At 38.6% G+C, this 15577-nt stretch overlaps 1 protein-coding gene across 1 annotated transcript in view; it reads left to right on the top strand.

The window, feature by feature from the left end:
* Nucleotides 1-235: 235 nt before the first annotated feature.
* Nucleotides 236-15577, top strand: part of PKHD1 (PKHD1 ciliary IPT domain containing fibrocystin/polyductin) — a gene marked incomplete at its 5' end in the record, with an annotated part of 435617 nt that continues 420275 nt past the window's right edge. Inside the window, 8 exons of the mRNA XM_081295270.1 lie at nucleotides 236-287; nucleotides 1838-1915; nucleotides 2535-2679; nucleotides 4961-5069; nucleotides 8687-8744; nucleotides 12704-12782; nucleotides 13988-14062; nucleotides 15023-15087. Coding sequence (XP_081151396.1) covers nucleotides 236-287; nucleotides 1838-1915; nucleotides 2535-2679; nucleotides 4961-5069; nucleotides 8687-8744; nucleotides 12704-12782; nucleotides 13988-14062; nucleotides 15023-15087 — 661 coding nt within the window. The remainder of the gene's footprint in view (nucleotides 288-1837; nucleotides 1916-2534; nucleotides 2680-4960; nucleotides 5070-8686; nucleotides 8745-12703; nucleotides 12783-13987; nucleotides 14063-15022; nucleotides 15088-15577) is intronic.

Below are 15577 nucleotides of genomic sequence, written 5' to 3'. Positions count from 1 at the left end.
CAATCTGTTTTTAGTTGTTGATGGACCCTTATTGTATTTATTTATGTGTATTGCTGAGAATTGAACTCAGTGCCTCAGACATGCCAGGCAAGTGCTCTACCGCTGAGCTACAACCTCAGCCCCCCCAAACTATAGTCATTTTAAAAATGTTTTTATATAGCTATGCTGCTCCAATCAAACTGAAAATGCTTTTAATGCCTGAGCAATCGTAAGATGATTGACTTCACTGGACATTATGGCTGGCTGGCTGCTCTCTGTGATGAGTATTGAAGTACTACTTTTGGCAGGTGAGTAGAATGTAATTGAATGGATTATAGATTAGAACTCATTAGGTAGCCTTGGGAATTATTAATGATAAAAGATTATTTTGATTGTACATCATAAATATATATAATTTTTATTTTCCAATTGAAGACAAATTAAAAGTATTATTTTGGAAGGAGGTGTTGAAGGATCTGCTTCTGGGTTTAAATTTTTGTTTAATAATTTTTTTCTGATTTATATCTGAGGTTATATACTGAATTGCTATGAACTTTTAATGGCCAGTTCAATAATAAATTATAACCTTCCTTTTGTAACTCCTTTTAGAGCTACATGATGTAATTCTTTTTAGATTTTTTTCTGCCCCACCTTCCCTAATGGAGTAACTTTTGTTGTCTTAGTGATTAATGACTACTTATGTTAAAATCTCCTTTTCTAAATCATGTCTCCGAATTTCTCTGTGAATTTGGTCATCCATGGTCTTATTTGGTTGGGGCTGCCATGATGGTTATGCTGATCTAATGGCTCCCCACTATCCTCAGGTGTTCAGTGTGTTACCTGCATGACTGATGGTACATGGAAGGCCTGTGCCAGCCACAGGTAGTATGGCTTAGATTATTTTTTAAATATTTCTGACATGGAAATGAAAACATTTTCTACAGATAACAGTTCCCTGCCTCTTTACCTCACTGAGGAGCTGAGTAATTTTTGCTGGTTTCCTTGATGTGCCTTTACCTGTGGCAAGACCTGTACAGAATCATCAACAAAGATGGCGGGATTTATTAGGATCAGACTCAGTTGATGGTCTGTATGGGGAAACCAATTTAGCCTAGCATGTGAAGTCCATACTGATTTTTGAAAAGGAGATTCCAGTGATGAACCATACTTCAGTCCTTTTCTGAACCATCAAGGCAAAAAACAATAAAACAAAAATATAAAAACAACCAAACAACCAAACAAACAAACAAAAAACCCCCAACAAAACAAAACAAGACAAAAAACAATGTAGGGAATTTTGTATTCCATTTGGAAGTCATTCTGAACACATGGAAACTAGAGGACAGGGAACTAAGCAGGAAAATTGAAGTGTGAACAGCTTCCAGAAGTTTCTCTCATTTCCAGGAAGTAGAAATACAAGAAATAAATGGTGATGTTTATACTTAAGTGTGGCCAATTGATTAAAGAAGAATGGGACAGAGACGGGAGGTAGTACTGATTCAATTAGGAACTAAATGTGTCTAAAGGAAATAGAAATTCACGATTGTCCTGGTAAACACTGGGATTTTGAATGAAGGGGATTAATTTTCCATATAACAGGTGTCAGAAGGAGTGTTCTCCAGACCTGGTTAAAATGTAATTCTGGTATAAATATGTAACAATTAATCTCGTAATTATATATAATGAAAATGCACCAATACAAAAAGAAGGCATGTAAATTCTGAACCAGAAACTCAGGGGTTGGGGCCCAATGATCTATGCTTTATCAGGCTCTTGTGATGATTTGGATGCATGCTAAGTTTTGCTTTAAAATATTGGGGAATAGGACCTTCCACACCATTTTTTCACTTATTTGCAGAACCTTGCCTGAATTTATGTATTGAACCTGAAGAAGGTAGCCTTGCAGGGGGAACATGGATCACAGTCATTTTTGATGGTAGGTTTGGGTTTTCTCTTTATTGACCTACAGTCCTAAGGAATATAAGTTCTTGCTTTCTTGTCTAAGGGCAGGTAAAGGAGCTCGTGAAGGAAACAGGTGGATCCACTTCTGTCTTTGCAGATGCTCACTGGCTAACGTCACAGGGGAGCACATCTTACCATTGCACATTGAAGCTCACTTTCCTGTTCTAGGCTGTGGGATGGGAGGGAACTCTTAAAGAGACTATATGAAAGTGCATATCATAGTCCTTGGCAATGATTCCTTTGATAATCTAGGTTATCTTCCTCACAGGCAACTATCATTGAGAGCTTCTAAACAATGTGCTTAGCATGACTCTTTCTAGCAAAGTACAGAGTAACCTTGTGGGTTGACAATTCTTTTCCAGATTTAGGCAGACCTGAAGAAAGAAAGCTTTTTTTTTTTTTTTAAAAAAATCAGCTCATAAATGAGAGAACTACTCCTTTTTATAGCAGGCACAAATGCCTTTGGAGATGAATATTAATTTGCTCCTTAGGCAAACTGGGTGTCTTAGATTGCCCCCAAGTGGCCACTTTTCTCATTGCTCTGTGTGTTTTGCCACTGCTCAGCCTAGATTTACCATTTACCTTGAGTTTAGGTTTGGAGTCAGGTGTCCTTTATCCCACCAATGGCTCTCAGCTGGAGGTACACCTGGTGAACTTGGCTGTGCCTGCATTGCGGAGCATCCCCTGTGACGTCTCTCCTGTCTTCTTGAATTTCTCCGTGGTGACATGCCGGACCAGGTATACCTGTCTAGAATAAGACCAGAAAGGTTGAGTGGGTTTTGAAGACATTTCAGAAAAGTTCTGTGTGAATACGGTTTTTACATGTTCCTATCAGGGCTCTAGGACTTAAGGGAAGATGAGAGAATGGGGAAGAATTTTGAGATATTTATAAGAGGAACTGGATCATTGTTTCATTTGTTTAGTTTACAAGGAGTTCTATTGCTATGAAGATTTCAACAAATGCACCATTTTGGACTCTAAAGTACTCATCACTTGGAATAGATATAATTATAATGATTATGCATAAAAACAGGAAGGAAAATTTGCTTTGGGTTCAGTTGGTTGCTCAGTTTGATATTACTTCTATTTAGGAAATATTTGTACAGAATTCCAGGTAATCTATTGTTCTTCTCAAATTTTTGTTGACCTATGAAGATTATAGTAGTTCATTCCTTCTTTTTGTATATCTTAGAGGTGCTTCATGAAATGAATCATTGGCTCAAGGAAAGAACATTGTCATTTCCTTTTGTCTTCTGTTCCTTCTTTCAGAAAGATTCCCATTTTCCATTTTCTTCTATTGAAATCCACCAACCAGAGTACAAATGCTACCTCTTCCCTGGCCATCCTGCTCAGTGTCATCTTTCCCTTCCTTGACAGGAGCCAAAGGATCCTTTTTTTGTGATCCACCTGCAGGATGCATGCGTGCACACACTCTTTTGTGCATCTCATCATGCTGTACACAAAATCAAAGCATGTGTTGCCTTGTGGCCCTGTTTCCTCTGCCTTGTGCTTCTGATGACACTTATGTCAGTTGCCCACATGTCAGATTCATCATCATAGAATTAAGTGATGATTAATGATGGTGCATAAACCCAAACTTCGTCTAGGGGATGTGTTTAATCTCACCATCATCATCTTTGGGTGCCTTGCACAATATTTTACGTGTAGAAAATGCTCATCAGATGTATGTTGAGCGAATTTCTTTATAGCACTAGTAATGATTTATAAATTGAGATCATTTTTCCTTAGATTTTTATGGAGTATTTGGTCATAACCTTCCTGCAAGTACTTGCCATGAAAAAGCCAAAGCTTTATATGTCTTTATATGTCCAAAGGTTTATATGTCTGATCTCCTCAATCCCAACATACCAATAATTTTAGGATATGTCATTGATTTTGTGTCAACTTTTTAGAAAACAAATATGCCCCCTTTCTTATACTCATTGATTGGAAAATAAATATAAAATTCAGTTAACATTCAAGTGTGAAAAATCTAATTTGTCATCACTGAAATGCTATTCTATTCAGTATCATGAAATGATATACCTGCTTTCACTGAGCAGTCATTGTAGCATTGAAATCAGTACTGGCCAAACAAAATATAATGTGGACAAAAATATAATTTAAAAGTTTCTAGTAGCCTCATTAAAGTTAAAAGAAACAAACAAAATTAATTTTAACATTTTATTTAGCCCGATATATACAAAATATTATTTCAACATGTGATCTCAATATGTCATTGAGATATTTTCTATCCTTTTTGTACCCCAAGCCATCTTTCAGTGTGTATTTGATCGCCCACATTTCAGATGCTCAGTTAAGCATACAAGGCTGGGGGGAATACAATGAAGGTGTATAGCATAGTCCTTGGCAATGGGAGGTTTGGCAAGGGGGGATTTGGTGACTGTAACTTCCTTTTGTTCACCATGTTCCCCCTCTTTCAAAAAACCACATAGATGGCAGCCTTGAAGGGGCAAAGAAGTCACAATGGTATTTCTGCAAAAAAGGTCCAGGACTTTCTGTCAGGTTCATGAGATGTGTATGGGCTGCTGCAATGATTGTGAAGCCAAGATTTTTTTTTTTTGAGCACAAGTAGGATCAATGCCTTTTATCAGTTTGTCTGGGATTCAAGCCCTACTTTGCCCTGAACATTTGGTGTTTATGCACATCTCAATCCACATGGGACTGTCAGATTTTTTTAAAAATGGAAACTGGAAATAGATTATCAAAATTCCTTCCAACTCTTAAAAACCTATGAACCCATAATTCTAAGAAATATGACATTTCTTCATTCAATAACTTTCCATAGGAACAAAAAATTATAACTCCTTTTGCTGAAGGATGTGGTGTTTAAGGTATGGTGATTCTGAGTGGACCAGGGGGTGAAATGTGAAATAAAACCATGTTTGCTTAGCTATGTTTCTCAGGTGTGGGATGGCATTTGAAGTGGTTATGTGAGCTGCTTGCTTTGGAAATTCTTGGTTTCTGACTCAAAGGAATTTGCACTTTTTGCCCTCAGATCTCTGCCATCCAAAGCTCACGAGGGTCTGTATTCCCTGGAAGTGCGCTCTGGGGGACAGGTGGTGGGCAGTCCAAGTTCAAGACCACAAGACAGCTGTACTTTCAAGGTGGGTTCTAAGGATAGAAGATATGTGTCTGCCTAGTCTGAAGGTGTGCATGTATTATCAACAAGCAAGTTATAGATCAGCCAGAGTCTGCTTTGACAGAATAAAAAGAAAGGTGAATGGTATTTATGGGGTTTCTAATGAAAGGTTAGTATGTCAGCATCCAGCTATGTATTTTTGTACACAGTGTAATGCTCATAACAATTTTCTGAGATGGCCATTTTTTATCTGTTTTTAGAGATGAGCAACCTGAGGTTTAGGGAGTTTAAATAATTTGCTTATGTCACCCAGGTAATAAATGGAAAAACCAAGATTTGAACCTGCATCTAAATCTAACTAAATTCGCACCTCACTTGAAGTTCATAGATGAGTGGAAAGATTACCTTTGTGAGTTAGAGTTTCATTTTTTAGCTGAGCTCATGCTGATTGTTAGGATGATGAGGGGACTCAGGAACCCAACTTCTACCCTCTCATTCTCTCTGCTTCATGGTACATTTCTGCTACTCTTCCCGACACTAGAAAGGGATTTGCTTGTGGAATTCTTTGTCATCTTCAGATAGATGAAAAAGGAGGGAAGAAGGGAGGGAGGGAAGAGAGAGAGAGAGAGAGAGAGAGAGAGAGAGAGAGAGAGAGAGAGAGAGAAAGAGAGAGAGATTTTATGAGGCCAGTGACTGACTTATTGTTGAGCCTTGATATCTATGCAGGGCCTTAATTCTTTGTTTGGTTCAGTCTAAGGCTCATTTCAGATGAGTTACACTAACATTTAACACTATCTCTAAGGTGAGGCCTTAGTCTTTTCATAAAAAAGCAGAGCTTTGGGAGTGCTGCTAATGGCAAAGAGTGCCTCAGTGTTATAAGGAAGGCAATTTAGTGGTTCACCTGTGTTCTTTTAGAACTTTACCCTTTGGATTCATCTCTAATATAATACATATGACATTTAGGCAATTTATTTTGAAACTTGGAACACCGCTCTCCATTGACACTCATCAATTTCTTTCCCAGTTTAAGAGAATCTTGTTTTCTGAAAGTTTGCTTTTGCACAAATGCAGTGGACAGAAAAAAAATTTTCACTATTCTTTCTTATTAAAAGCAGCATTACAACTCCTGCACTGTCTCAGGAAATTCAGCACAAGAGAGCCGGTCAAGATGCTCCTTATTCTCCATGTTCCTTTTTATCCCAGATAGTAGTTTTTCTACTTATTAAAAGAGCATCAAGGAGAGAGGGCAGGAGGTGGGGAGAAGAAAAACACTTCCTAAAATTGTACATTAAAGAAAACAAGTCTGTCAGTGATTCAACTAGCATGGTTGATGAAAAATCACCAGGGGATGCAGTTAATGAGAGGCATTCCAAGCTCAGTAAAATTCAGTGTGTCTCTTTGCTTTGGGACCAGGACTAGGGGAACCATGCACATTAAAAATTAATTCCGTCTTGCCAGTCCACTCCAAAGAGCCTGCTGCGGGCATTGACAAGTTCGAACAACTCACAAAAGGTTTATTAAGCAGCTGGTGGCTGTGGCTTTATCATTCTAATCTGTGCCATTCCCCCCCCCCCCCCCCCACCAACACACCACCACCCAGTCTTGCCATTGCTGACCTCACTTGGGCTCAAGGATCAGCATGTGGGAAGCTTGATTTGGAAGCTCATTAATTTTTCACTGTCATGTCTCTAGCCTGGTGGGTGACCAGGGGCCACTTTCTCTTAGAAATATACCATTTTATGTTGTGCCAGTTCAGAGAGAATCACAAGTGAAGTTTTTTTTTGTTTGTTTGTTTGTTTAACCCTGAGCACTCTCCATCACTCTCAAGGGAGTTAGGAGGGAACAATAAAGGAGTCACTGCATTCCCCACAGACTTTGGTTGAAGGATCACAGACTGAGTGGGTCTTAGATTTCCCAGTGGAAACTGACAGGCATACTTCCTTATTTGGTTTGAACTCAGTGGTTCCCCTGTCTCCATTTCTAAAACGTGCAAGATAGGACAGTACCCACTGCTGTGCTTTATTCAGGAGGCTCCTATGATAAAGTTCCAATTGAAATAACTTTGGTTAAAGGCCATCCTGATGGCAGACGAAGGCCTGGCTGCAACTCTTGGCTGGAAGGCTGGGATAGGGACTGAATGTTTGGCAGGTGTGTGTAGAATGGCGTTCATTTTTATCTTTTGGTACCATCATAGGCATCTCCTAAACTGTGAAGTCACAGCATTCTTATTTTGACCTCCTGACTGCACATATTTTCTGTGAACTCTTTCCTAACCTTTTTCTTTACAGAATGAGGAAAATAACCTTGATGGAAGATTGTATAGCTGTGCAGATCAATACACAAACCCACACTTGACAGGCACCATCAGCTTTGTTGAAATGTCTGTTGATTCTTAATGTCTGTTTAGGGCTGTTGATTAACTATTGAGTGATTCTTTGGTGATGTTCTTCTGGGAGGGCAAACTCCTGCCATGCTGGAAGCAGACCAAACAGAAGGATTTGCTGTAGTTTGTTTTGCAAATGGGAAGCCTTGTAGGTTGTATGGAATGGAAGCAGTTTAGGAGACTAGGGAAGGTGGGAGTGACTAAGTCTCTCCCTGAGTGAGGCATCAGCTCATGATCAAATCTTGATCTAGTCAGTCCATCTTTTGTGTTTCTCCATTTCTTCACACTGGGCCTGGCATGATTTCCTGAAGGAGTATTTCACTAATCTTAGACAGATCCAGATGATCATAGGTGAGATGGGATTCCTGAAATTCTCCCATCTCCCAGCTTTTCTTCCCAGCAGTGTATTAGTCATTCCAGATCCAAGTTCACAAAAATTTGAACATCTTTTTCATATCAGCCTATGCATGGTGGATGCAGTAGCAACTGAAACAAGCATCATCCTTTAAATATGGAGCTTGTGATCAACAGATGATGTGCTTCATGAGGCTGAGGCATTGAAAGTTGATTTGGAATACTGTGACCAGGCTTTGGCAGACTCCCACGTCTCCAATCAATACCATTTTCCTCCTTGTTAAAGAACAATATTGTTTTCCCTTCCTTGAGTCTTTTGAGTCGTTTTCCTCCCAACAGACATCTTCCATTTCTCCAATGAGCACCTCACTCATGTATATCTAACTTCTCATTTTTTTTGTAGCTTGCTGATCCTTCCCAAGATTCTGGCTGAGAGTAATTTGTCATAATACTTACATTTAAACAAAAAAAAATATTTTCTAGAAAAACAAACACCTTCAAGACTTGAAGACATCAGATTATAATAATGGATTTTAAAGACTGACATTTCTGTGTGATGGCTTGTCTACCTTTCCTTCTGGTAAAATGTGTGCTTAGGTTGGGTATGGTAGGTGAGCAGGTAGAGAAATAGGTTTACCAAAATTTGGACAATATGGGGCAGGACGTGCATGTATGACATGATCAAATTCCCTTTACTTCATCTGTAGAAGAAATGTAATAATTCTGTCATCTCTGCCTCATGGAAATGAGGGGGAAAAAAAAGAAGTAGGTATGAAGGTGATTTGAGGCAAAGAATTCATTCCCTATTTTAGACTAATGTTTTATGAGAAATGGCTTGTATGTCTGATGTTCAGGAATATTTAACTTGGATATTGATATAAAATATGATGATATTTTTTAAACAGTTTTCCAAGGCACAGACACCCATTGTTTACCAAGTTAATCCACCAAGTGGAGTTCCAGGTAAGCAATCTTCTATTAACATGGGAATAATTGGGAATCCCTTTTCCAAAGTGTGTTGCTAACTTTTGCCTAGGTGGATGATCTCTGTAAGTGGGAAAAAAATAACTTCTTCTCTGTTATTTTTTTTATTGGTTGTTCACAACATTACAAAGCTCTTGACATATCATATTTCATATATTATATTCAAGTGGGTTATGAACTCCCAATTTTTACCCCAAATGCAGATTGCAGAATCACGTCGGTTACACATCCACAATTTTACATAATGCCCTATTAGTAACTATTGCATTGAAAACAAGTCTCATTCTCTGGTTCATTTTCAACCTGGTTTGGTTTCACCTCTGGGCACTTGTGTTCTATTACTTCACTGATAAGAAAGTCAAACATGATAAGAAAAGGAAGCCAGCAAAATCAAACCAGTTGATGCTGGAGAATGGAGGAAAAAGAAATAACTATTGCTCTTAACTTTATAATCATCTAAGTAAGAACAAACCTTAACTGAACCCTTACTGTGCTCCAAATTCCATTCTAAGCTCTTCATATATATTATCTTACTAGATTTTCACAGGAACCCAATGATATAGGAGAGGAGCTATTATTATTTTCATTTTGAGATGAGGAAAGGAGGTAGCAGGAGGTTATGTAAATTGACCAAAGTCATATAGCTAATACATGACACCACTGAGATTGGAATCCAGAGAGGTCCATGGATCCATCATTTTGCCTTATGTTTCATTGTGCTGGATACCATTTGGAAGGCCATGAACCCTGGTCTTTCTCTAGGGATTTGTTTACAAGTTAGAGAATATATAAAGCAGATACATAACAATTAGGAGGGCAGAAGAGAAAAAGATTGTGTAAAGATGGGGAATTTACATAAAAGGAGATGGGAATTGCTAAGTCTGCCTTAAAACTAAGTAGTAAACATGACTAGGATTATATACACTTTGCTGTTTTATTCTTGGCAAATTTATCCCTATATTTCAGGCTTTCCAATTTTTCAGTGTTTCCAGAATGGTATAAGTGTGAGAATATAAGTTGCTCCATTTTTTTTAATGGTTGTGTCTAAATGCATAAATAGATCTAATTGTTTTGATTGATTTGGCTGGCCAAGAATGTCAGAATGAATATATATCTAAGTTATGGAAAAGTATTTGTGCATTTTGTGTGTTTGTGTGTGTGTGTGCATGTGTGTATAGACACAGATTGTATGTGTATTTAAATTACATTTCAAATAACATGAATTCAGCATTATCTCACTCCTGGGCTTTTCACAGATCTGTTCCATTCCATTAATCTGAGCAACCAAGATGTGATATGTTTTATTAAAGAGATGAGATCTGTGAAAATCCCATGCATATGTTTGGGTTCCTGCTGCTCCAGTGTTAGAAAGCTCCTATTTAGATGGCAGAAGTCTTGTTAAGGTGAAGGATGAGGAAGGAGCCAGCCCTGAGAGGTGTGGAATGGGATGTCAGTTGGCACCCAGATCTGTCAAGCCCATTTCTACCACCGAGGTGGAGTTCTGCACATTGGGTCCTCCACTTTCTGGGGGAACGATTGGTGGTTGGCCAGGCTGGAGTGGTCCCTCCAGGCAGCATCCACACGGCTGCAGCTTTGCAATCACTTTCCAGATGATTAGTCTCATTTCATTTGGGAAGCCTGCCCAGAGTAGCAGCTAGGGAGACGGGGGAGGAGGTAGGGACAGGAGAGACAACATTTTAGGAGCAGTTGAATTTTGATATGTGGTGGTTAAGAGTCCTTTGCTGTGACAGAATCCCCTGGCACAGTGGTCTGGTTTAGCCATTAATCAACCTCAGTTGGGCTTCTTTGTTTAGAAACAAAACAAAAATTCACAGGGTTTCCTAATATCTACAACCTGTTATTTCTTTTTAAAATTGTGCCTACAAAAGTAGAAGTCATGCCCATTAAAGCTAGGAAATCACTAGTTCAGCTCTATTAAAGTTGAAGTGAATTATTCTGCCAGTTTTTAGCAGTATCAGAGAACTCGAGACTCCACACCTCTGGGAATTCTGTGACATTTGTCTAAATCTGGGTTCCTGCTCTTTCTACCCATTCATCTATGGGATGGCTTTAGTACCACCTAAAAGTTCCTATCATTTCAGTACAAGTTATCCAATGACTGTAGATTAGAGTTACTTCTTATTAATAACACACAAGCATAGTATCAAGGGAGAAGCTTGGTGATGTTTTTTGGTGGCTTTAAGTGTCCGTAGAGAGACCCAGAGTCCTCTGGGTTCAGTGACCTGATGAATCTGGTAGGTACTCTTTTCCTTCTCACTTTATAAGGTTTTATCTCACCAAACAACACCTCTCCCATCTCTAAACATTTTCAGTGAGGCTAGAAGTTTACAGAGTAGATGATTAGATTCTCTAATTATTTGAAAGGCACACACATCCAAATAATTGTGGAGCTGTGTGGTAAATTTTAACTATATCATCTTATTCGGGTGTATTTGCCTAAAACCTTGTCTTGTGCAGTTACAAAGGTCCAAGTTTCATTTTTTCCCCTCAAATATGAAATAAACCAGCTCATGTAGTATTTGGCAGGGGCTCCCCAACTCTTTCCCAACTCCTATGAGCACTGGTGCAGGAGCGGCACGGAGTGCTTCTTGTTGAGGGGGCATTGCTGATGCTGCATCTGCATTTATGTGCACTCCATAAGGAGCAGATTAAGGAAAAATTTGCCACCTGGTGGAAATCCTTGCAAGGGGTATAGAGGAGGCCCAAGGATAGAAGTCATCATCCATAGATTGGTGTTGGGCAGAAACCAACTGTTGGCATAACTCAAATTTGCTTAATCTGTTTTTTTTTTTTTTTTTTTTTTTGAGATAGGGTCTCACTATGTTTCCCAGACTGATCTTGAACTCTTGAGCCCAAATGATCCTCTTAATTCAGTCTCCCAAGTAGCTGGGACCCACTGGATTGTGTGATATGAGCTTCTTCATATCACATGTTTATTTTCTTATTTTAATCAACACATAAAACTTGTACATGTTTAATGGAGCATATATACATAGTATGAAATGTTCAAATTGGGGTTTGCATATTTAGCTCTTCAAACTTTATCACTTATTTGTGGTGAAAACATTTAAATCCTTTCTTCTAGCTTTTAAAAAAATGCCTACATTATGGTTACACGTAGTCACCCTACTTTACAATAGAACACCAGAACTTAGTTTTTCTTTCTATCTGTAACTGGCCTCCAGCTGACTGACTTTTTCTCATCTCTCCCTTCCCGACTCTTTCCAGCCCCTGGGAACTACTATTCTTTTTTTTTAATATTTATTTTTTAGGTGTAGATGGACACAACACTATGCCTTTATTTTTATGTGGTGCTAAGGATCCAACCTGGGTCCCGCCCATGCTAGGAGAGCTCTCTACCACCGAGCCACAATCCCAGCCCCCCTGGGAACTACTATTCTACATTCAACTTCTATGAAATCAACTTTTTAAGATTTTACATAAGAACGAGATCATGTGGTATCACATGTTTATTTTAGCAAGTGTCCTGGGGAAAGTCCTATAGAGATAGGGCACCCACTGCACATTGTTCTTAGATCCCACTTTGGGTGGATGGTATACACAAAGCCATGAGAATGGGTGGGGAAGTGTGCAGAAATTGGCCCCTCTTTCTGAAAACCTCCCACTTTATGATACCATGAAGAAGAATCATTACCCCTTCTATACTCCATGCATAGATAATTAAGTTTACGTTTGAAATAATTGGTTATTTTAGCCTTTCTATTGTGTAATATTGATCTTTGGATCACATTATTGACTTTACTGTTATATAGTTTATTTCAAAAGTGTGAATTTTATGCATGATTATCAGCTTTGCTATATTGGGTATATGTATGTTATACACATTACAGGCTGTATGTTTTATATTAATTGTTTGAGCTAACTGCATTCAATCTTTAAAACTTTTCTTAAAACAGGGAAACTAATTCAGGTGTATGGCTGGATTATCACTGGGAAGTTGGAGACCTTTGATTTTGATGCTGAGTACATTGATAGGTATGCATGTTCTGTGTTCAACCTGTTACATAAATGCTGGATAACTTCCTGGGGCCGGCTTCCCCAATAGCAATAAATTTTAAGCAATTGGCACAGAATTGCTATTTTTCTCTTTACAGTTTATGGACCCTGGTGGTGCAGGCTTCAGCTTTGACTTTATTCATGTAATTGTGACTGGTCGATTAAGTTGGCCCATTTATTTACTGACAACTATCACTTTAGGCTCAGTGCGAATTGTACTGTAGTTACATCCATGGATTTTTTTTTTACTCTTTCTCTTTATCCCCTTATTTCTCAGGATAAAATAAAATCTTTATAAAATAAGACGTAAACCCAAAAGCACATTAAAAATTTCTGGCTTAGTTTTTCCATTTGTGCATTTAGAAATGCTATTTATAGTGGGATCAGAAGAAAAAATGCACATGGGTATGAAATGCCATTGAACTTGTAATGTTCTCTGGAAATGATTAGGATGTCCACACCAGCTTTTTTTTTTAATTGGACAATCATTAAGTGGAAATGTTACTATTGAGTCATTCATGCTAGGAAAAGACCTGAACAAGATAGAGAGTGTTGAAACTGGGGAGCTTGTGGGAAGCACTAAGCAACTCTCATCATTCAACAGATGAAACAATCCCAGTGAGGATTTAAAAGGTAGACAAACCATATACTCACACTGTTTCCCCACCTGCACAGAGCCTGGATCTAATTACTCCTTCACCCTGGATGGATCAGAGGCATTCTCCTCTGTTCTCTGTCTCTGATTCTGTCCAGCATTCCTGGCATTGAATAATGGTCAGCTTCTATAAGGGTATTTCTCTTCCTGTAAGTAATAGATATTCCAAGGACATTCTTGACAATATGCCATGTTTGCTACTTGGATCCATCTCAGCTTTGCTCTGGGATCCAGTCTTTAAGAGCTGGATAGCTCTTAAATGTGGCCAATGTGGAGATAATAGAGGGATTTTTTGGGAGAAAGGACAAATGCTCCCTCTGCAGTCTGAAGGCTTGGGCCATGAGGGCATCCCTAGTTTCTGGCCAAGAATTTGACTCAACATCCGTTTAAGACACAGCCCTCAGGCCCCAGCCATATGAACATATCTGAAGGAAAACGTTCATACCGCGTGTCCTCCAAGCTTTGACAGGAATGTTTGCTGGGAGCCTCACACTACTGTCTCTTGACTTTTTTTTTTTTCCTTATCCAGCCCGTTGATCTTGGAAGCTCAAGGAGACAGATGGGTCACTCCTTGCTCTCTGATAAACAGGCAGACAGGAAGCCAGTGAGTGTTTTTCTTTTCTTGATAATGGGTATGTTTTTAGGTTCTTCCTCATGAATATAGCACATACCTTTAAAAATATAAATCACTCATGAGTGTTAACTGACTTTTTATTTAGACTTATGTGAAAGGACACAGGAATTGATTCAAAATGTAAATTGAAGTGGAATCTAAAACTTTGTAAAACTTTCCATGAAAACAAATCGCTAATACTTACTAAGAACTTACTCTAGGTCAAGGCTTGCTCTAATGCTTTTACGTTTAAGTCTCTCTATGATCTTACGAATACGTATGGCTAGTAGTCTGACTCTATAGGTGAGAATGCTGAGGCTCAGGGAAGTTAAGTAATTGGCTCAAGTTTTCAGAGCAAGTGGCAGAGCTATGACCAGAGACCTGTCTGACTAATTGGCCTCCAGGGTTCATGTTCTTAGCCACTATACTGTCATAACTAACCCAAAGGGAAAAAACCCAACTTTTAAAAAAATGAGTATCTATGTGCTTCAGCTTGTGTAACCATCTTGCTAGATTTTTACTTCACTCTGAACTGGGTGGGTTAATTTTCTTCAAGGCTCTGGCAAGAATTACATTTCATGGCTTTGCTTTTTGGGACTAGTGTTTAGTAGAGCAAGTTTTATAATGTAATTTCTTCTTAGAGTCTTCATTTACACAGGATAGTCCTTTTTGGGGTTCATACATTTTTTATAAGGGTTTTGATATAGATTTTAGAAGGTACCAAATGGAAGTTAGGGGTAAGTTAAATTTTGTCTCTCATGCCGTGTTTGACTTAGCTTTTTTTTCATTCATAATTTGTTAGTAAGAACTTGCCCAATGAGCTTGTGATAACTTTAGTACCCATCAATTTTCTGTGGCCAATTTGCCTTTTATTTATTACTTTGCTGGTTAAAGCGTCAGAACTTGTGAGCTGGGTTGTCTGACATTCTCACCTGTTTGTCTTTTCCTTAGCTATCCTTCTCAGGAAGACCGTGGTCTTGGTACTCTGCAGTGCCGTGTGGAAGGCGATTACATTGGTCTGTTAGAGAAGTGACATAATTTTAAAGTCTTACCCATTTCATTCTCTGTATGCAGAAACAACATTTCAACAATTGGTTCTCATGAAAATAATAACTATCATATGCTGAGAACCCCCTAAAACATAACACACAAAGCAGCTTATTTATAAACTAACTTGATCCCCACAATGAGCCTGTGAAGTTGTTGGAATTATTTCCACTTTACAGGTGAGAAAATTAAAGCTGGTAACCAGTGGATCAGGATTGAAGTCACACTCAGTCTAAGTCCAGGCTGGGCTCTTAGCTGCTTTGCACTATTCTATTTGTCCTTTTGTCACTGGAAATCTACATTGCTGATGGTGCTGCCTAAGATATTTATTTTGTGCACCACCAAAAAAAAAAAAAAAATGACAGGTTTAGGTGGTAATTTGATGACTTCAGAGTCTTTGGGTTTATGGTAGCAATAGCCCAGGAGATTCATGCAGATCTCTGTACTAATGTCTGTTCC

This window comes from Spermophilus citellus, assembly GCF_964194105.1.
Source record: "Spermophilus citellus genome assembly, chromosome: 5".
In the NCBI taxonomy this organism is placed as follows: domain Eukaryota; kingdom Metazoa; phylum Chordata; class Mammalia; order Rodentia; family Sciuridae; genus Spermophilus; species Spermophilus citellus.
The sequence above is the reverse complement of the archived record's forward strand: the minus strand, read 5'-3'. Positions and strand labels throughout refer to the sequence as shown.